This window comes from Rana temporaria, chromosome 2 (genome assembly GCF_905171775.1).
Source record: "Rana temporaria chromosome 2, aRanTem1.1, whole genome shotgun sequence".
NCBI lineage: Eukaryota > Metazoa > Chordata > Amphibia > Anura > Ranidae > Rana > Rana temporaria.
The window spans coordinates 227,446,330-227,467,513 of NC_053490.1; the positions used below are offsets into that span (position 1 = coordinate 227,446,330).

Consider the following 21,184-nt stretch of genomic DNA (forward strand, 5'->3'; position numbering starts at 1 on the left):
TACTGTACATAGCTTCCTGAAAACATCACGGCTCTCTTCCTCTGTACTCCTCTCAAGAACCCTCTGCCCAAATGCAAGTAGTTGATTGGCTCTTGGGAGGTGTAATGCTAATAAAAAAATGCCTTGATGGGTGGATGTTAGTCTGAAGGATTGGGAGCTCCTAAGCAGGCGGCATTTGCATGAAGACTGTCCTAGGTAATGGTCATTTGTGATGCTGTGCTTCCATGATTGAAAGAACTGAAATCCAATGATTGAAAGGATTGGGCCAAGGACAGAGCTAGGTGATGGTGCATGCTCTTTAGCCTGGAAATGAGGCAGGCTCTGTCTGATTTGCTGCAGGTTCTAATGCATAATTCATACTCTGAGAAGCTCAGAGTGTGCAGTGAAATCAGAGTAAGACATTTCAGTACAGGAAAGGAGTCTGTACAACTCTGCAAGACTGAGGCTGGGTTCACACCTATGCGAATTGGATGCGGATTTCCCATTGGTTCTGAGCATGCGCATTTGTACTTTGTCCAAAAGTTTGCTGTACACACGGTCGGACAAGGCACCATCGGACTTTTGTTGCCAGAAAATTGGTCCGTTCGCAGACCCAACTTGTTGTCCGATGAAAGCGAAAAAAGTTGGTCCGATGGAACGTACACACGGTCGGACAAATACGAAAAGTGCCGGATTTTGAAGTTGGTTGGGCAAAAGTCCAACCGTGTGTACGGGGCTTAAGAACATATCATATGTGCTGCATGCAAAAAGGAACATTATTATAGGTGAGGAGAGCAGAGTGAGAAGAGGGATTACCTCTTTAGTTTATTGCTGCTCTTTCATTGACTAGTCAACAGGCCTAAGGTGGCGAGAGGATAACCACTGTGTTCCTTTTACAGTCTACAGCTGTACTAAAGAAAGTGATGTAACCCCCTGGCTGTGCTGCGTGGCTAAATTTCTAGAATGGATGGATAAGAATAAAAATAATTTAGCTGTTTGCCTGGAGTGCAGCTTTAAAATATATAGGGGGAGTAAATAAAAGCACGCTATGGCTGAATGACTCTGCATGTATTTACTGAATCCAGACTTCTAAAATCAAACATTCCTCCTGTGAAGAGACATGTTCTCTAGCGTTGAGAGCTTAAACTGTCGTTAGCAGAGCTACAAAGTGAAGTTCATAACTACAAAGCAAAATCAACTAGTCTCAATAGTTATGCATGGCAAGAAACCCACCCCGCACCTGTATACTGACCTTCCTCAAAGTGTTAATGGTTAATATCATTGAAGTACATTGAATAAAGCCTAATTCCTATTATTATTATTATTTTTATTTTTAAATAGCGTGGGAAAGTGTTAGAACTTATGTCAGATTTTCCTCTGCCTGCCTGCATGCTTTTATATCATGTCTCAATGACCACTGACACTGAGACAGTAAGAGCCGGTTCACACTGGGGCGACTCGTCAGGCGGCTCAGGCGACGCAAGTCGCTCCGACTTAGAAAAAGGTTCTTGTACGACTTTGGGGGAGACTCGGGGCGATTTGCATTGACTTCTATACAGAAGTCATTTTGCTAATCGCCTCTGAAGTCGTCTCCAGGACGACTTGCAGAGTCGCCCCCGAAGTTGTGCCGCCGCAGTGTGAACCGGCTCTTAGTGAGGGGGACACTGAATTATTGCTGCTTGCATCACTATTAGAGAGATTTCCCCTCATTTCATTTCCTAGAAACCACTATCTCTGGAAAAGCAAGTAAACTTCAATGGAGACCCAGGCAGTAATAAAAATCTGACAGAGGTTGCTAAAACAATCAATGTTTTTGGCCAGCGTTCTACTTACTCACAAAGTCTAAGTGGAGGCAAAATCACACGATTAGCATCCAATACATTGTAAATTTCCTCTACCAAAAACCGGGACTGTCATTTAAAAAGCACATACAATAAAACATTGGATTGAGAGTAACTTGGTCTGAGAGAGTTTTGCAAGACAAGCACATTTTTTTTTCTAAACGTTGACTTGATAAATGATCAATGTCTTGATATACAGGTAGTATCATGTCACAATTGAGTATAAAAGAGAAGAGAGGTGCCTCTAAGTGTAGTCTATTATACTATATGCAAGTAAAGGCACAACAAGCTAGAACAATAAATATTCCACAATCTTTAGATAAAATGCACAATAAAATTCTTTGTTACAACGAAAACTCCAAAGTCCTATGGTTGTAAAAATAGTCATATGGGGTGATGATGAGAGAAAGGGAAGAGAGCCTCGCTTTCAGATCGATTTACTGCAGGGTAGTCTTCTCGGTCTCGATGGCAGACTGACAGTGGTGAGAGTCAGCAGTGTGGAGGACGGTCTATGTGGACAGCTTTACCCCTAATGCGTGCATACTTATATGTGCCTTTTTTTATCGTCAACCATGTGAATTGCTAAATGTTGTACCTTCATTAAATGTAACCAAATTGCTACACTTAGAGGCACCTCTCTTCTTTTTTTTAATACTCTGTAGCTACTGATGGATTGTGCTTCTAATCCATTTGGGGAGGCTGCCATTTTTGGATGGACATTTTATGGTTACACAACCACAATCACATTGCTATAATATTTTTATATGGACTATAAACTGAAGGATTTATGAATAAATGGTTGAGGACAGGGGCTGACTGACAACTCATGGGGCCCTCGGGCAATAGGAGATTATGAGGCCCCCGGCAATAGGAGATTATGGGGCCCCCGGCAATAGGAGATTATGGGGCCCCCAAGCAATAGGAGATTATGGGGCCCCCAGGAAATAGATTATGGGGCCACACAGTACTGTATACACACACATACAGTATACACACACAGACACACAATATACACACACTGTGAAGGTACTGGAGAGGCAGGGCAGCTATAATCTTGGGATTTTTAGACCAAAAGGATGTCGGTAAGGGACATTTCATGGACAGATGTAAAAAAACACAGATTTTTACATACTGTCCCTGGTTTTTCTGAGGCAGGCAACCCTGATGGGGCCCCCTAGTGGCATGGGGCCCTCGGGCAGTGCCTGAGTGCCTGAATGGTCAGTCCGCCCCTGGTTGTGGAATAAATCATTTGAGTTTCCATTATTTATTATGGGGAAATTTGCTTTGATATACGAGTCCTTTAGGTTACAAGCATGTTTCCAGAACGAATTATGCTCGCAATCAAGGTTTTACTGTAAAGTATAAACACGGAGAGCACTTTCATAAGTCTCCAAACTAATTTTACCTTTCTTCACTTTGAATTATGAAATATGGTTGCTAATGCTATGGCTATGGTTTACAGCTATGGTTTATTAGCTATTTTAGCTATTACAGTGAGATGTTACTGTGTTTTGCCTTGGAGGAAATAGATGTAATAACTGTATTAAAAATAAAAGCAATTTTTGAACAGATGTAAGTGCTAAAAGAAAATTCTAATTCTATTTGCAACACTGTGACATAATACTACCGTTAAACTTTATAAAGTATTACTAGTCTACATTTCTAAATTTTTGGAGACATACCCCATTGTGATTTAAAATCTCATCAGTAGATTAAGACTACAGCATGAAAATACTGTTGGAGACTGAACATTGTTTCATGCTATGTTATACATTGCTTGGTTTATTTCCCTGTGTATTTGGAGTATGACCACTAGATGTCACTATACACAGATAGTCTATCATAATGTTCTTTGTGTTAACTATCTGTTACTGCATCTTTCCTGTTATCTATGGTTGTTGTTTTTTTCTATATCTTGTGTGCTAACATGAGCACCATGCTCTCTGCTGTATGTCTCTTCAATACAAATGAATCCAAGTAAACTACAGCCATCCATATATGTCTGATTATTCTTTGCATCATCTGCACCAGCCAACAAAGGTTATGGGCCCAGACAACGTGAATCATCAGACAGCCGGAACAGAGGCCTAGTCTTCACCTGCACACCATCTTTGATCAAGCTGCGGAGGAAATCTGCTCTGAGGTATCCAGGCACTTGGAATACGAGCAAGGTACATTAATCATGGCTAGCAGTGGGGATCTTAAACTGGGGATCACTAAGCTAAATAGTGACAACTACCAGATGTGGAAGTTCAAGATGGAGATGTTGCTGAGCAAAGATGACACATGGGATGTCCTCACCACAGACAGGCCGGATGTAGACAACCAGGAGTGGGATAAGAAAAACAGACAGGCAAGAGCCACAATAGCCCTACTGGTAGAAGATGAACAGCTTATCCACATAAAAGGGGAAGATACTGCCAAAGGTATGTGGAATGCACTCCGTAGATTACATGAGAGCTCTAGCTTAAACAACAAGTTATATTTACTAAGGAAGCTGTACCAGTCCAAACTGACTCCAGAAGGGGATATGCAAGAACATATAAGAAGCGTGCTGGAGATTGTTGCACAACTCAGGGACCTCGGAGAGGAGATCAAAGATAACCATGTGACAGCAATACTTTTATGCAGCCTGCCAGAGTCATACAACCCTCTGATTAATGCATTAGAGACAAGATCTGAAGCAGAACTCACATTACAGTTAGTGAAATCTCGACTTTCAGATGAATACAAGCGCAGAAAGGAGCAAACTTCTCACAGGCAAGAGAGCGATACAGGAGCAGCACTTAAAGCAACAGACACTAAGATGCCAAACTGGAAGGCCAAACTATGTTTCCGGTGTAACAGGGCTGGGCATTTCAAGCGTGACTGTCCATTGTGGAGGAATGAGCAGAGGGAAAAAGATCCCAATCAGGCACTCATAACCATGATGAAAAACAACGACCAAGCAGCGTGGCACGGAACTTTTAAAGTGACAGATGCCGTCACCAACCATAAATGGTATATAGATTCTGGAGCAACAAGTCACATGACTAACGACAGAGAATTCTTTGTAGAGCTCAATCCAGACAAGAAAGAAGCCATATATCTTGCAGACGGGAGTTGCACAACTGCTGAAGGAACAGGACATGGAATAGTCACTTGTAAAAATGAGGATGGACAAGTGTTAAAAATACCAATGACGGATGTATTGTATGTTCCCGGACTCAATGGCGGCCTTATATCAGTCAGGCGACTGGCAAGCAAAGGACTAACCACAACGTTTAAAGGTGACCAATGCACTATCCAAGATGGGGAAAGAGTGATAGCAACAGCTAAAGCGGGCAAGCACCTTTATGAACTTGATGTTGTTGAGCAAGAAACAAAGCTCTGCACACATAAACACAAGAACTGTATTCATTTATGGCACAGACGTCTGGGCCACAGGCACCCTGACAGCATACAGGAGCTGGCCAGACGGGATTTAACGAAAGGCTTCAAGTTAACAGGCTGCCCAAACACGCTAAGGTGTGAATGCTGCATCAAGGCCAAAGCCACCAGAGTAACCCCACCAAAGGCAAGTGAAAGCAGAGCAACAAGACCGATCGACCTAATACACACAGATGTATGCGGGCCTATGAGAACAACCACCCCAGGAGGAAATAAATACATATTAACTTTTATAGACGACTACTCAAGGTTTACAGTGACATACCTAATGAAGAATAAGTCAGAAGTATTCGACAAGCTGAAGGACTATGTTACCAAAGTAAGCAATAAATTTCACAGAAAACCATTAGTACTCAGAAGTGATAATGGTGGGGAGTACACCGGGTTTCAAGTTGAGAATACACTCAGGGAACTAGGAATAGAACATCAAAAGACTGTCCCATATACTCCAGAGCAGAACGGGGTAGCAGAGAGGAAAAACAGATCCCTGACTGAAATGATCAGATGCATGTTGACTGATTCTGGACTCCCTGAAAAATATTGGGGAGAAGCAGCACAAACGGCCACCTACTTACAAAACAGATTACACTCCAAGGCAACAACCAAAACTCCATACGAGCTATGGCACAGTCGAAAACCAAGCATAGGACACCTCAAGGTATTTGGAAGCAAAGCTTTTGCTTACATTCCGGGAGAAAAGCGCAGCAAGCTCCAGAATCGAGCAATTGAAGGTGTCTTTGTTGGTTATGCCGACAACACCAAAGGATACAGAATCATAGACCCGAAGACCGATAAAGTGACAATCAGCAGCAGCGTAACATTTATCGAGGACCCGAGAAATGAAGTAACGGAGCCAGCCATGCCAAGAGCAGAAGAACCAAATAACGCTGAGCAGGTTTTCTTTCCTATGGAACGAACCCCCGAAAGTGATGCTGTGTCACAGAAAAGACTGGAACAAACTGAACCAGCTAATGACGCTGAACCAAGACGCTCAATGAGGGAAAACAGAGGTAAACCCCCCAACAGACTCTCGTACAAAGTAGAAACATCCTGCGTAAGAGAACCCACTGGTTGGAAAGACATAACACAACTCCCAGAGAGGGAAGCCAAGAGATGGATAAAGGCAGCTGAGGAAGAAATCATCTCACTACAGGACACGCAGGCTTGGGTACTAACGCAACTGCCGGCCAAAAAGAGGGCAATTGGGTGTAAATGGACTTTCAAGGTCAAGTACAACACTGATGGCACAGTTGAGAGATATAAAGCGAGACTCGTAGCCAAAGGATACTCCCAAAAATATGGAGAAGACTACGATGAGACATTTGCCCCAGTCGTCAAACATACCACAATCAGAGCTCTACTCACAGTTGCAACTACAAAACAAATGCTAGTAAAGCACTTTGATGTAAAAACCGCTTTCCTACACAGTGACTTAACAGAAGACATCTACATGGAGCAACCAGAGGGCTTTGTAGACCCACAAAAGCCAGAACAGGTGTGTAAACTTAAGAAGGGGATCTACGGGCTCAAGCAAGCAGCCAGAGCATGGAACATGAAGATTAATGAGGCGCTTTTGAGAGAATCCTTTCAGAGGAGCAAGGCCGATCCCTGCCTATACACCAAGAAACTAAATGGTAGGTGGATCTTTGTACTCATTTATGTAGATGATCTGTTAGTATGTTATGAGCAAGAAGGGGATTGTTCCAGACTGCTGGAGGTCTTAAACATGGACTTTGAAACAAAAGATCTAGGTGATGTCAAACACTTCCTAGGCATGCAGATAGAAAGAGAAGAAGATGGTAGTTTTCTTATTAACCAGAGTCACAAAATACAGGAAGTAATTGAAACTTTTGGGCTCAATGATGCCAAACCAGTCAACTCGCCTATGGAGACAAATTATCTTAAAGAATTAAACAACTCAATTAACCCCTTGCAAAATGACTCACAATTCAGAAGGGCAATGGGGAAGTTACTATACATAGCTACAGTGGCAAGGCCTGACATAGCTACAGCAGTGGGATTCTTATGCAGAAAAGTATCCCAGCCAACCCAGATGGACTGGAACGCAGCAAAAAGGATCATACGCTATTTGAAGGGAACAATAGACTTTAAACTGAAATTTTCATCAACAGGGAAGAGTGGTCTGACTGGATATGTGGATGCAGACTGGGCAGGTGACCCCAGTGATCGGAAATCCACCAGTGGACACCTGTTTCTATTTAAAGACGGTCTGATCAGCTGGACCACCAGAAAACAGTCCACAGTGACACTGTCCTCCACCGAAGCAGAATACGTGGCCGCATCACAAGCAGGGCAAGAGGTAATCTGGTTGAGACAATTGCTGGAAGATCTAGATCAGATCCAGAAAGAGTCCACGCCAATCTATGAGGACAACCAAGGATGTATAGCACTCGCACAGACAGAGCGGATAAACCCGAGAACCAAACACATAGACGTGAGATATCACTTCTTAAGAGACTTGCAAGAGCAAGGACAGATGGATCTACAATACTGTCCCACTGAGGAAATGTTAGCAGACATCCTTACTAAGCCTTTGCCTGCAAAGAGACATATGGATCTAACAAGAAGAATCGGTTTGTCTAATTAAGCACTTCACAATGAGAAGGGGTGTTGGAGACTGAACATTGTTTCATGCTATGTTATACATTGCTTGGTTTATTTCCCTGTGTATTTGGAGTATGACCACTAGATGTCACTATACACAGATAGTCTATCATAATGTTCTTTGTGTTAACTATCTGTTACTGCATCTTTCCTGTTATCTATGGTTGTTGTTTTTTTCTATATCTTGTGTGCTAACATGAGCACCATGCTCTCTGCTGTATGTCTCTTCAATACAAATGAATCCAAGTAAACTACAGCCATCCATATATGTCTGATTATTCTTTGCATCATCTGCACCAGCCAACAAATACTGCACTTCTACTTACTTATAGTGTGTATAAAAGGAGTGTAAAGTTCTCTGGTCAATAGAGGGTCAGGCATATCTCTGAGAAATTCTTTTAATAAGGCAGCAATATCATGGACACTGTGTTCTTCTTCTAAGACAACATCAACTCCACGATCAAACTCTTCACGTAACTAAAAAAAATGAAAATGCTATTAGTAAACTTTAAAGGCAAAGTAAAAAAAATAAAATTTATATATATTGACCAGTTTGTAAATTTGTAGATCATTGTAGCTACGCCAAACAGTGCGTTTAACCCATGTCAGAAGTATGTTTCAGGGTTTTTTCTGCCCACTTGTATTAAAAACATAGAAAAAAGTTCACACTTGAATAGTTTCCCATGCATTGAAGCATTGAACTCGCGCGATAGAGAACGTCGGCGTCGTCTACGTCACCGCGTTCTCTGTCCGCGGGGATTTCGGTTTGATGGTGTGTACAGCCATCAGACCGAAATCTCCGAGCGGACATGTCCAATGAAAACGGTCCGCGGACGTTTTCAATGGACATGTTCCCTCGTCTGTACGAGGCCTTACCATTTCCCGTTTCGAGTGAATTTCATGCTCTTCTTTCTACAAAGACACATGAATACCACAAAACATAGAATTCAGCCTGGCTCTCTTTGCAGCTTCACTGCTCAGGCCTCATGCCTTGGTCCTCCAGACCATCAAACACACAGTCCCAGTGCTCGAACACAAAACGCTGTACCTTTGTAAGCTTGACTGTTTCTCCTGCAACTTTCCTGCAAAATCAGGCCAAGACTACCATTTAAAGTAGTGACACAGGCTCGACCTGCCACTAATATATATATATATATATATATATATATATATATATATATATATATATATTGATTTCTGATTATACAGTATTTTTACATGTGTTAGGCCTCGTACACACCACCGGACATGTCCGCTGAAACTGGTCGGCGGACCAGTTTCAGCGGACAGGTCCGATCGTGTGTACAGGCTAGCGGACAGATATCCAGTGGACAAATGTTTCTTAGCATGCTAAGAAACATGTCCGCTGGAAAGCTGTCCGTCGGACATGTCCGCTGGTTAGTACGTCTAACCAGCGGACCGAAATCCTGCGCATGCGTCGAATTGATTCAAAGCATGCGTGGAAGCATTGAACTCGCGCGATAGAGAACGTCGGCGTCGTCTACGTCACCGCGTTCTCTGTCCACGGGGATTTCGGTTTGATGGTGTGTACAGCCATCAGACCGAAATCTCTGAGCGGACATGTCCAATGAAAACGGTCCGCGGACCGTTTTCAATGGACATGTTCCCTCGTCTGTACGAGGCCTTAGAGTGACTTGAATTTTTTGGTTAAGGCAACCTTCTTCAATCAGGGTTCAGTGAAATCCCAGATATTTTCGAAGGGTTTGTTAAGCAGTTAAAGGGGTTGTAAAGGTAAAAAATGTTTTCCCTAAATAGCTTCCTTTAACTTAGTGCAGTCCTCCTTCACTTACCTCATCCTTCCATTTTGCTTTTGAATGTCCTTATTTCTTCTGAGAAATCCTCACTTCCTGTTCTTCTGTCTGTAACTACACACAGTAATGCAAGGCTTTCTCCCTGGTGTGGAGAAAGCCTCTTGAGGGGGAGGGGGCGAGCAGGAGTGTCAGGACGCCCACTAGCACACAGCTCCTTTCTCTATCTGCAAAGTAGAGAGTGTCCTCACACTCCTGCTTGCCCCCTCCCCCCTCTAGAGGCTTTCTCCACACCAGGGAGAAAGCCTCGCATTACTGTGTGTAGTTACAGACAGAAGAACAGGAAGTGAGGATTTCTCAGAAGAAATGAGGACATTTAAAAGCGAAATCGGAGGATGAGGTAAGTGAAGGAGGACTGCACTATGGTAAAGGAAGCTATTTAGGGAATTTTTTATTTTACCTTTACAACCCCTTTAAGCAATAAGCAACTTCTGCCCCTTAAAGGAGTAATTATTGACAACAATTATCTTTTAAGCTATCTGTATTCTTCCCAAATGTACAGAGCTATTTTCCCAGTGACCATCACACTAATATACTGTTAGCTGTAGATACAGTAAGTTTTGGCAGGGGTTTCCTGAGCCTGGAAAGTTATTCCAATGCTCCCTTCATGTTAAAAAGGTTGAAAAAGTCTGGGTTGAAGTGGAAAATAACAGACATGGTGCCACGATCCGGCCCGCTCTCTCCTCTTCGGCTCACTGACTTTGATTGACAGCAACTTGAGCCAATGGCACTGCAATGCTGTCCCAGCCAACGAGGAGGGAGAGTCCTGGTCAGCCGAGTCTCTCGTGCAACATCGTGCAGATGGGGCTTATGTAAGTATTAAGGGGGCTGCTGCACACAGAAGGTTTTCTATCTTAATGCATAGAGATAAAGATAAATGCATAGAGATGCATTAAGATAAAAAACCTTCTGCCTTTACAACCAACCACTTTAAGCACAAAATATTGACCCCAAGAATCAGAAAACATTACCACTGCTTCTTATGCATGCAAGGCACTGCATGCTCTACTGTTCACTAGTATATGTACAGTATGTCCAATATTTAGGACAGGGCCAATTCACATTACCGCCTTCAGAGAACATACAATATTTGTGATATTAGTAGTGTAGCACTCACATTAGCATGCATTTTTTTTTGCAGTGGATACAGTGGGTTCCACTCCCTTTTCATCTCTCTTACTCACACACATTTGCATGTTGCCATAATCAAAAATGGTCAAACAAGTGCAACTTTTTAAGTCAAATTATTATTATGTTTATAGAAGAAGAACATGCTCGCCATTTTCTCTGAAAATAATGTATGGGCGTTAGACTCTCACAATCCATGGCATCTGGACCATTGTAATCCTCTAAAATCTAATTTTTAATGTATGAATTAATTCTCATTTCTTGTTGCAGAATGATTAACAAGATCAGCAATACAACTAATGGCAGACTTGGGAAAATAAGTTGATGTCAAAGGTGGAGAAGCAGAATTTTTAACATGGGTGATAATCTACTAAACTCTTTTAACATAGTAAAACAATTACTAATTAGATCCATAGGGACATGTAACTTCTATATCTATGCATAGCTCTAACATTTACAATTCCCACATTAATGTTAATAGATTAAAACAGTCAGAGGTCTCAAAGATTAAAGCACAAATGAACTTTCAGTTTAAAGTTGTTAAATACATTCTACAGTAGGTGCATCAAAACAAAAGGTAGCCAAAGTCTTAGGCCCCTTTCACACGGGCGCCTCCATTGGATGGACAGCTGGGGGATCGCTCTGCTGATTCCCACTGAGCAGGTGGATGACAGGTCCATCTCACTGTGCTGAGCGGAGACGGACCCAGTCCCGCTCTCCTCTATGAGGAGATCGGTTAAAAACGGACTGCCTGTCCATTTTCACCCGATCATATCTGATCAGATCCACCAGATGGATGGAAAATAGGACCAGCATCCATCTGGATTTTGCGAACAGAATCAGATAGCGGTGGATGTCAGCAGACAAGTCACTGCTGTCATCCGCCACTCCATAGGCGTGAATGGAGGGTCCGATCAGGTCCACCTGAAAAACTGACATGCAGTCCTGATCAGCTCGTCTGAAAGTGAACTTACAGTTTATTTCCGATTCTATCCTGTCCCCTGGATTTACCCCCCTGCTGAGTTAGCGCTCTTTTTAATCATCAGGAAGCATGAATTTTGTAGAATGCAGAGCTATAGAGATGGCGAGGCATGTTAGACCTCTGCAGAGAGATACATTTTAATTCTGTTTTTGTACAACTTCTGATACACCTGGGATGTTCTAAGCTGGTTTAAACTGAAAGTTCCACGGGGCTTTAAACATCAAAAGTAAATCACACTTTATTCTCTAAATGTAACACCAACTTGTTTTTTATCATTGTAACACTCAAATGCAATTAATGAACACGAGAACTGTATTTTGTTTGGGGTTACCTGTCGTACTCTCTTTTTCGAACTTCCGACTCTAAATATCCCCACTGTTTGTAGACCTAAAAAGAATACAATATCATTTTTTTATTCTTGCACAGTGAACAATCCCTATTCGGTACACACCTCAGAGTACTTATATTCTACACCCCAATAGACACAGACATAAGATGATGGTTGAATAAAAGGCGCAATCTTAATATCAAAATACACTCTAAACAATCAGAGCATGAACACAAATGCTTGCATGCATGTGATGAAATAGACCTAGCGTGGTCAGTTTGAAATAAGGAAACAGAGGGACTGGCAGGTTTACCAGGTATTTCATACAAAGGAAGCAATGCAAACAGAACAGGATACTTTTCAACACAAGTATATGATACAAATAGATACATATCAGGAAAATCAATAGTTGGGGTAACACATACTCTTTATTTATTTATTTTTAAATCAGGTTTAGAGCTGCATTGCAATGTCATGTAAAACCTGGAAACATCAGTTTGAAATTTACCATTCTTTTCCAAATGTTGACAGCAGCTGTCCACAAGCCTGGGAACTTGTCGGTAGATAGGGTTCAGACTGAGCTTTTTATCCCTTTCTTTTTCTTTCTTATTTTGAGCCTCGGCTGGCAAAGACAACTGTAAAGCCTCTAATAGTCGAGACTGATTGTCATCAAGATCTGTAATTGAGTCCACAGACATTGCACCCTGCAAGGCAGAAACAATGCTTTTAGTTGTTAGGACCTTTAATGTATACACACCCAATTCACTGCTTTGCTAATTATATGTTTACATTTTGTTTGATTGGTTGTAGTTAAGGTGTCTGTTAACAAAAGAGAATGTACACCCATCTGATATGTCTGTAGGCACTTTCTGACAGCTCACAACCAAGCCTGGCCATGAACGCTCAAGAGAAAAAAGTGGTACCTCTGGGGTGGATTTTCTATCATTACAGTTTTTACGTCAAAATAAGCTGATGTTTACATGCTCATGGCTCCCTCCGCCACCAGCTATAATACTTTTCTGTTAGTAGTTTAAAGTGTTACTAAACCCACAACAGTAAAATCAGTTTCTGTGGGCCAAATCCTCAAAAAAGCTGCCTAACTTAACTTTCAGCAGTTAAGTTACACAGGCGTAAAATTTCTACCTAAGTGCCCGATCCACAAAGCACTTACCTAGAAATTACACGCCGTGTAACTTAAGTGCCTCCGTCGCAAGGCGGTCGTCTGATCGAGGGGGCGATTCCTATTCAAATGAGGCGTGCTCCCGCGCAGGACGTTCGGCGCATGCATGTGATGTAATTTTTCCCGATGTGCATCGCGCGAACGTACTTTACGCCGGGCTTTGTGGATCGCAACGGGACAATAAAGTTGCGTCGGGTAAAAAAAAAAATACGCGCCGGGAAAAAAAATTCGAAATTTAAAAAAAACCGTGGCGATCGAAAAAAAGGTTTGTTTTTACAAGGTCTAAACAGTTTAGGCCTTGTAAAAGCATCCCTAATTTTACGCATGCAAAACGTAACTTACGCAGAAAACACAAAGCTAAAAAGCTTTGTGGATCTGCCTAAGTACTCATTTGCATACGCAAAGCGGCATTTCGACTCGAAATGCCCCCAGCGGCGGATGCGGTACTGCATCCTAAGATCCGACAGTGTAAGTCTATTACAGATGTCGGATCTTCTGACTATCTTTGGAAAAATCCTTCTGAGGATCGTTTCCAAAGATAGCCACAGGGATACGCAGGCTGAACAGCAGTTCCGCCTGCGTATCTCCTTTGAAGATTTGGCCCTTTATATGCAGTAAAACATGAGTTTTATACTCACGGTGGAACCTAAGGGGTTAATCCTACACATTGTGTAAAAAGGCTGTTTGATCCTGTATTGTTTAATCCTCCCCTTATTCCAAAGTCTCCAATCTATCCCCTGATATTACAAATTCTCTGGGGCACTCTGCTCAGTTTGATGTGTATTACTAGAAAGTTTAGTTGTTTTTTAGTTTTTTTGGGGGGGAGGGTGCATGTGATCAGCACAGGGCCAATCAGCACTGTCCAGGCAGAGGGTCGGGAGTCCTGCAGTCTTATAGGACAGTCAGAGGAGAATGAAAACTCCTCCTACAAGCTTTAACCAATGCTCGGCCAGACACTGATAGAAGTCACAAGACTGCTATATGCTGCTGATGAGAAAAGGTATTTGTCAGTTTTTATTTACTAAAATAATTGCATTTGCACAATCTGGGCTAGATTCACATAAATCAGCGGATCTTTAGATCCGCGTGATCTATGTGATTTAAGATACGCTGCCGCAAGTTTGAGAGGCAAGTGGGTAATTCACAAACCACTTACCTCCAAACTTGCGGCGGCGGATCGTAAATCCCCCCGCGGAATTCAAATTCTGCGGCTAGGGGGAGTGTACTATTTAAATCAGGCGCGTCCCCGCGCCGATTTAAATGAGCATGCGCAGTCCGTGAATTTTCCCGGCGTGCATTGCTCCCACTGACGTTGGCTAGGATGTCAGTGGTTTTGACGCTTACGTAAATGACGTCCATCCGTATTCGAGAACGATTTACGCAAACGACGTGAAAAAAAAAAACGACGTGGGAACGACGGCTATACTTAACATTGGCTGCGCCTCATAGAAGCAGGGGTAAGTATACGCCGGAAAACCGCTACGGAAACGTTGTAAAACCACTGCGTCTGGCCCGTGTACGTTCGTGAATTGGCGTATCTCGCTGATTTACATATTATTCAGCGTAAATCAGCGAGAACGCCCCCCGCGGCCATTTTTAAATTGCATTTAAGATCCGACGGTGTAACACAGTTACACCTGTCGGATCTTAGTCATATCTATGCGTAACTGATTCTGTGAATCAGTCGCATAGATACGACTGGCCGAAATCAGAGATACGACGGTGTATCAGGAGATACACCGTCGTATCTCTTTTGTGAATCTAGCCCTCTGTGTATTGTGGGAGACTAGATATAGTAAATACAGTGTCCTGGCTTTACGTTTTGACAATGTGGGAAAGCATAGTGGGTTAGTGGTTAACATGTTAACATGAGGTTTCACTACCCATAGGGCACTATCTGCCTTGGGTTTGGATTTGGGAGTTTTCTCTTGTCCAAATTTCCTCCCTATGATTTGCAAATGTATTAAATGTATGATTGGTATGTTTACTGGCTTCAACCAACATTGGTTTTGTTCCAGGACAAGTAAGGTTGCAGGACTGAACTACATTAACATAAGCATAACAAGAACAAAAGCTAGTAAATGCTTTAATGCTCTCATGTAAGGCATACCTCCTAACTTTTTGAGATGGGAATGAGGGACACACCCCCACATCCCCACAGCGGTCTTCTCATCCCTTGTGACATCTGGCTGCTTGATCAGTGATTCACACCCACCCTGTGTGCAACTTGCAAGATACTTATATGTAAATGTATCAGAATAAAATGTATTTTTTTTTTAACAATCACACTGACCCAGGTGCCCTCTTTCTCCTGTTTTTGTTTGTGCCTGAGGGAATTCCCATTTACTGCTGAGGAGCTGCCGGTGGCTGTGTATGCTATCCCCATCCATCTGAGGATCTGTTCTTTGATATTCCTTACCACTATGGACTATATGGACTAATTTTTATTTGGAGTACATCCTGATTCCCCCACCCCAAGTTATTGATTCCTTATTTTTATTTAATTTTTTTAAGCCTGTGGTGTGTGAAACACACTCAAACTAACACACGGTGCAAAAAGTGCACAGGGTGTACATATAGTCCTCCTCTGAAGGACCCTTATCCTGATCTCCCAGGGCGCAAGGCTTCTGACAGGGACTGATGTACTCACTGGCTTACCTGGCTAAAACCAGGTGTATCCTGTTCTCTGGGAGGCCTGCCAAAACAGACAAACCCCAAGTACTAGGTGGGGCTCCCCCGAAGGGAGACCCCATGAGAGGGAGGGGCCAGACCATAAGACCATGTACCCTCCCTCCTAAGACTTTCAGGGAAGGCCCGAGGATCAACACCCTACTAATCAGCAGTGAGAAAGTGCACAGTGCAAGTGACAAAACACACAAATAAAAGTGGGGAAAGAAAAGTGCTTGAGTACCAAAATTCCTCTGGTGCCAGCCAAAAGGCATGGCCCTGGAGGCAAATGTGAAAAAAGTGTGTATATGGTGCAGTGACCTCGGTGCCAGAAAAACTCAAGATGAACGTCCCCATCTGTGAGTATTATGGCACCCCTGGACTGCCACCCCAGAGGCACATATAGCACAGGCTTCTTTCACAGCCCGGCCTTCCGCCAGACCAGTGCCTCTCCAACCCTACCAGGAAGACATCAGAACTTAGAGAGCTTAGGGAAAGCCTTGCCTACAACTGGGGACAAGCCTTGTGCACAAGGGCAGATTCAACCCAGGAGAAAAAGATCCTCCCAACGCCCCCACCGTTCCAAGGAAATACTAACTGACTCCCCAATTGGCAAAAGGGAATCAGGGTTCTTTCCCTAACAACTGATAAGAACAGATAGTACACTTGATCTTAGCCAAAAAGGATGAGAAGCGAATCCTCATGGCCCACCCATAGCTGCCAGTGAGCGTTGACTCATACACTACCTGCCAGTTCTGTGCAATATATTGCTTATAGCAAGCCTACTTACAGGCTATCCCATACCACCTTGACCAATAAAACATCCACAAGTGTACAGGGCAAAAAAAAAAAAAAACTAGCCTGTTAATATTTTTGAGACCTTAAAGCTGGGCAGCACAAGTCATACCTTCCAACTTTTTGAGATGGGAACGAGAGACACCTATTAGCAAAAGGATGTAGGCATAGGTCACACCCCCTTAAAGGTGAATTATACAAAAAAATATCAGTTAAACTCACAAGTACAAACCCACACTGCAGCAATTTAGAAATTGGATGAAAGGTTTATCACTGGGAAACACCCTTTGAAAGGTAAAAAGTGTTTTTTTTTAATGCAACTGAATAGATTAGACCAAAATGAGGGACAAATGAGAAGGAAAGAGGGACAGAGGTACTTTTTTTCCAAATTAGGAACAGCTCTTGAAATCAGGGACAATTGACATCTATGACTACGTGGTTAGCACTTCCACCACTATAGTTCTTGGCTTAAATTCTAATCATGGCATTATCTGCCTGGGTTTCCTCTGGCCTGCCTTTAGCTTATAAGCTCCTTAAAGGCAGGGACCGATGTGAATGTATATATATATATATATATATATATATATATATTGTGAAGGACTAGCATCAAAGGTAGATCTTAAAGGACACTGCCACTCACTGCGTCTGCTTTTAAGGGCTTCATTTGCCCATTTTATTAAAAAAAGTTCAAACAAAATCAAAGGTTTCCCTTACAGGGGTTTCAACACTCCTTTTCATCAATCACATGACATTCAGCTTCCTAGCTTATACATACAGCAGTGCTGCTCAGGCCTTCCACTTCAGGCTATCATCTGTCTCCTACAAACTATTCCATTGGCAACACCGTCCATTTAGATAGCAGCCCCTCGCTACTCTGACCCTCAGACTTGGGTCCACTGCTCTGACCCTCAGACTTGGGTCTCTGGCTTCCAGTGTGCAGACAAGCACTCTCTGGCCTCCCTAGTGCACACCTGCACTCGTCAGGAGGGTGGAGCCCGGAATGCTGGTCCTGACTCTACTATCAGGCCCACACACACCTGAACAATCAGTGCGCAGTTGAGTCTCAAAACCCGGATCCAGGACTAGGGAATTCATCCCACCCGGATCTCTAAGAAATACCCAGGCTCCAGGTCCCAAAGTGGACTTTTGTAAATAATAAGTTTCCTCCCAAACAAGCAAATACACTGGAGCCCCTCAACCTGCCTGGTTGAGAATCCTGTATTCAGACACTGGTGGGGTACCACACTACCACAATATATATATATAGCGGCGGCCATCTTGGTCCACCCGGCGGTGGCCTAGGTGAGCCTAGAGTGGTGAGTCGACGTCACCCGGCCTCAACTTCTCATGTTCGGCCAGCTTCTCTGGTAAAATTAAGCAAGCACTAATCTTCCTATACAGTGGGGGAGATGTGGACTATATTACAGTGGGGAGATGTCTGTGGATTACAATGGGGCGATGTCTGTGGATTACAGTGGGGAGATGACTGTGGATATTACAGTGGGGGAGATGTCTGTGGATATTACAGTGGGGGTGATTGTGGATATTACAGTGTGGGAGATGTTTGTGAATATTACAGTGGGGGAGATTGTGCATATTACAGTGGGGGAGATGTCTGTGGATACTACAGTGGGGGAGATGTCTGTGGATATTACAGGGGGCGTGATTGTGGATATTACAGTAGGGGAGATGTCTGTGGATATTACAGTGGGGGAGATGTCTGTGGATATTACAGTGGGGGAGATGTCTGTGGATATTACAGTGGGCGAGATGTCTGTGGATATAACAGTGGGGGAGATGTCTGTGGATATTACAGTGGGGGAGATGTCTGTGGATATTACAGTGGGGACTATATATGGTGGTGATTCAAAAAATGTATGTGCGTTATTATTAATCGAAATTAGTCGATTAATCGATTAAAAAAATTGATTATAGCACAGGGACTATAGAACTGTGAGGTTGATTGGGATCTCCACTAAAACTGGAGACTATAAAATCTGCAGCTCTGATCTTTAGTTTTGGATAGAATGTCGCGTGATTTTACTGCTTGTCAGTTATTATTGCTTTCTGTGCACCTATTAAAGAGGAGTTCCACCCAAATTTGGAACTTCCTCTTAACCCACTCCTCTCCCCCTTACATGCCACATTTGGCATGTAATTTTTTGGGGGGGGGGAGTGGGGGCTTCAGCACGAGTGGGACTTCCTGTCCCACTTCCTCCTTCCTGTAGGCGACTAAGCTTAATCGCCTTCAGGAAGTGGCTGCTGTAGGCGATCGCCTAGGACACGTCACAGGTCCTAGGCGATCTCCTGGCCAATTACACAGCGGGGCGCCGGGCCGCGCCGCTCGCGCATGCGCAGTGGGTGCCCGGCCGTGAAGCCGAAAGCTGTCACGGCCGGGTGCCCACACTGAAAATGAAGACGCCGGCCGGGGAGGGGGGGAGAGGAGCGGAGCCCTGGCCGGCGCGTCGCTGGAGCGCTGGAGCAGGTAAGTGCCTGTTTATTAAAAGCCAGCAGCTACACTTTTTGTTGCTGCTGACTTTTAATAAACATACAAATGGCTGGAACTCCCCTTTAAGGAGATTTGCCCTCTCTATATGTCCTGTTTTTCATTATCATTGAAAGTAAAAGAAAATCCCAAATTTTGGGTTGACCCCAGAAAGGTAATAGAGGGGAAATCTTCCAATGGGGACACTAGTTCTGGTGACCTAGGGGTCCCCAAGGTATTCCCTTAAAGGGGTGGTTCACCCTAAAAACTACTTTTTTTTATTACACTGGCCCCCCACATTACAATACGATTAAGGCTATTATTTTTTTTTTGATGCTGTACATACCATTGTACAGCATATTCACCCGTTGCTTCGGGGTTGCGAGTCCCGCGGGAGTGGGCGTTCCTAACATGTCTGTGATTGACATTTTGACCAAAAACAAGCTCCCCCCGTCGCGTAAGCCGCGTCACGATTGGCGAAAGGAGCCGAACGGCAATGCGCATGCGCAGTATAGCGCCGACTCGCCGTTCGACTCCTTTCGCCAACCGTGACGCGGCTTACGCGACGGGGGGAGCTCGTTTTTTGTCAAAATGTCAATCACAGACATGCTAGGAACGCCCACTCCCGCGGGACTCGCAACCCCGAAGCAACGGGTGAATATGCTGTACAAAGGTATGTACAGCATCAAAAAAAATAATAGCCTTAATCGTATTGTAATGTGGGGGGCCAGTGTAATAAAAAAAAGTAGTTTTTAGGGTGAACCACCCCTTTAAATAGCACTTACTGGTTGGCTTTGAGACAGGAAGTAAAGGGAAATCTCTTCAATGAGACACAAATAGTGGAAAAAAACAGGGGGTTATAAACATCCCTTACTGTATCCAAAATTAAAAATAAAGTTATGTCTATAGTTCTACTTAAACTGAACAAACTGAAGTTAGAAGCTGATTGGCTACCATGCACAGCTGCGCCATCTTTGCACTTTCTAGTTTTAGTAAATCGACCCCTGTGTGAGCTAAGAAACAAAAGTGGGGAAATGCATGCTTGTTTGTATACAACTATTGAATGACATGGATTCAGGGACTGCATTCCCTTACCCATGCCTGCAGCTCAAAGTAAAGTAGGACCAGCCAGGAAATATTGGCCAACAGAACTTATAGTTCAGAGTTCCTTGGGAATTTTTTAATGGTCGCTCAACTACAGTGTGACCTTTTGAAAATGCAGGAATAGAATGATGGACATCCAAAATCTTGAGGAACCTTTATGATCCCTAGACAAATTAGAGTGAAGAGTACAGGAATTTAGCCAATTTTTATCACAGTCTTCTCAGTCAATCCTTTTATGTTCCGTGCTTTAGGCACTACTGACAGGCATGATAATATATATTCATTTTTTTATTTTGTAAAAACAAGTTTATGTCCTTTCAGACAAAGCTCTGTGGTAAAAAGGAGGGCGTTGTACTTGATGCAAGTCATCTGCCTTGATTAAGAAAGATAATATTCTCAATTCATTTTTATGTTCCAAAATATTCACTATTTCCCACAGCAAGAAAAGTTAATCACAAGTAACTGTTTCTTGGCCAACTTCTCTATTTATTTGATCTGGAACTGTGACTTTGTGGTTTGTTTGCAAGGAAAATAGAAGTCCAAAAATCTAAGATGCAGATGATGACCAACAAAAAAATAAAAAACTCATGCTGACTGTGTCATTAACCACTTGCTTACTGGGCACATATACCCCCCTCCTGCCCAGGTGAAATTTCAGCTTCCGGCACTGCATCGCTTTAACTGACAATTGCTCGGTCATGCGACGTGGCTCCCAAACAAAATTGACGTCCTTTTTTTCCCCACAAATAGAGCTTTCTTTTGGTGGTATTTAATCACCTCTGCGGTTTTTATTTTTTGCGCAAAAAAAAAAA

At 43.1% G+C, this 21,184-nt stretch overlaps 1 protein-coding gene and 1 pseudogene across 3 annotated transcripts in view; both read right to left on the reverse strand.

Moving 5' to 3' along the window:
• The window catches only part of ARHGAP6 (Rho GTPase activating protein 6), a 347,962-nt gene that overhangs the window by 48,800 nt on the left and 277,978 nt on the right, over positions 1–21,184 (reverse strand). For all 3 annotated transcript variants that reach the window (XM_040336507.1, XM_040336505.1, XM_040336506.1), the window contains exons 5-7: positions 12,650–12,845; positions 12,145–12,200; positions 8,201–8,351 (exon numbers count right to left, since the gene is read on the reverse strand). In XM_040336507.1, the coding sequence (XP_040192441.1) occupies positions 8,201–8,351; positions 12,145–12,200; positions 12,650–12,845 (403 nt within the window). The remainder of the gene's footprint in view (positions 1–8,200; positions 8,352–12,144; positions 12,201–12,649; positions 12,846–21,184) is intronic.
• On the reverse strand, positions 16,543–16,685 carry LOC120930023 (annotated as a pseudogene).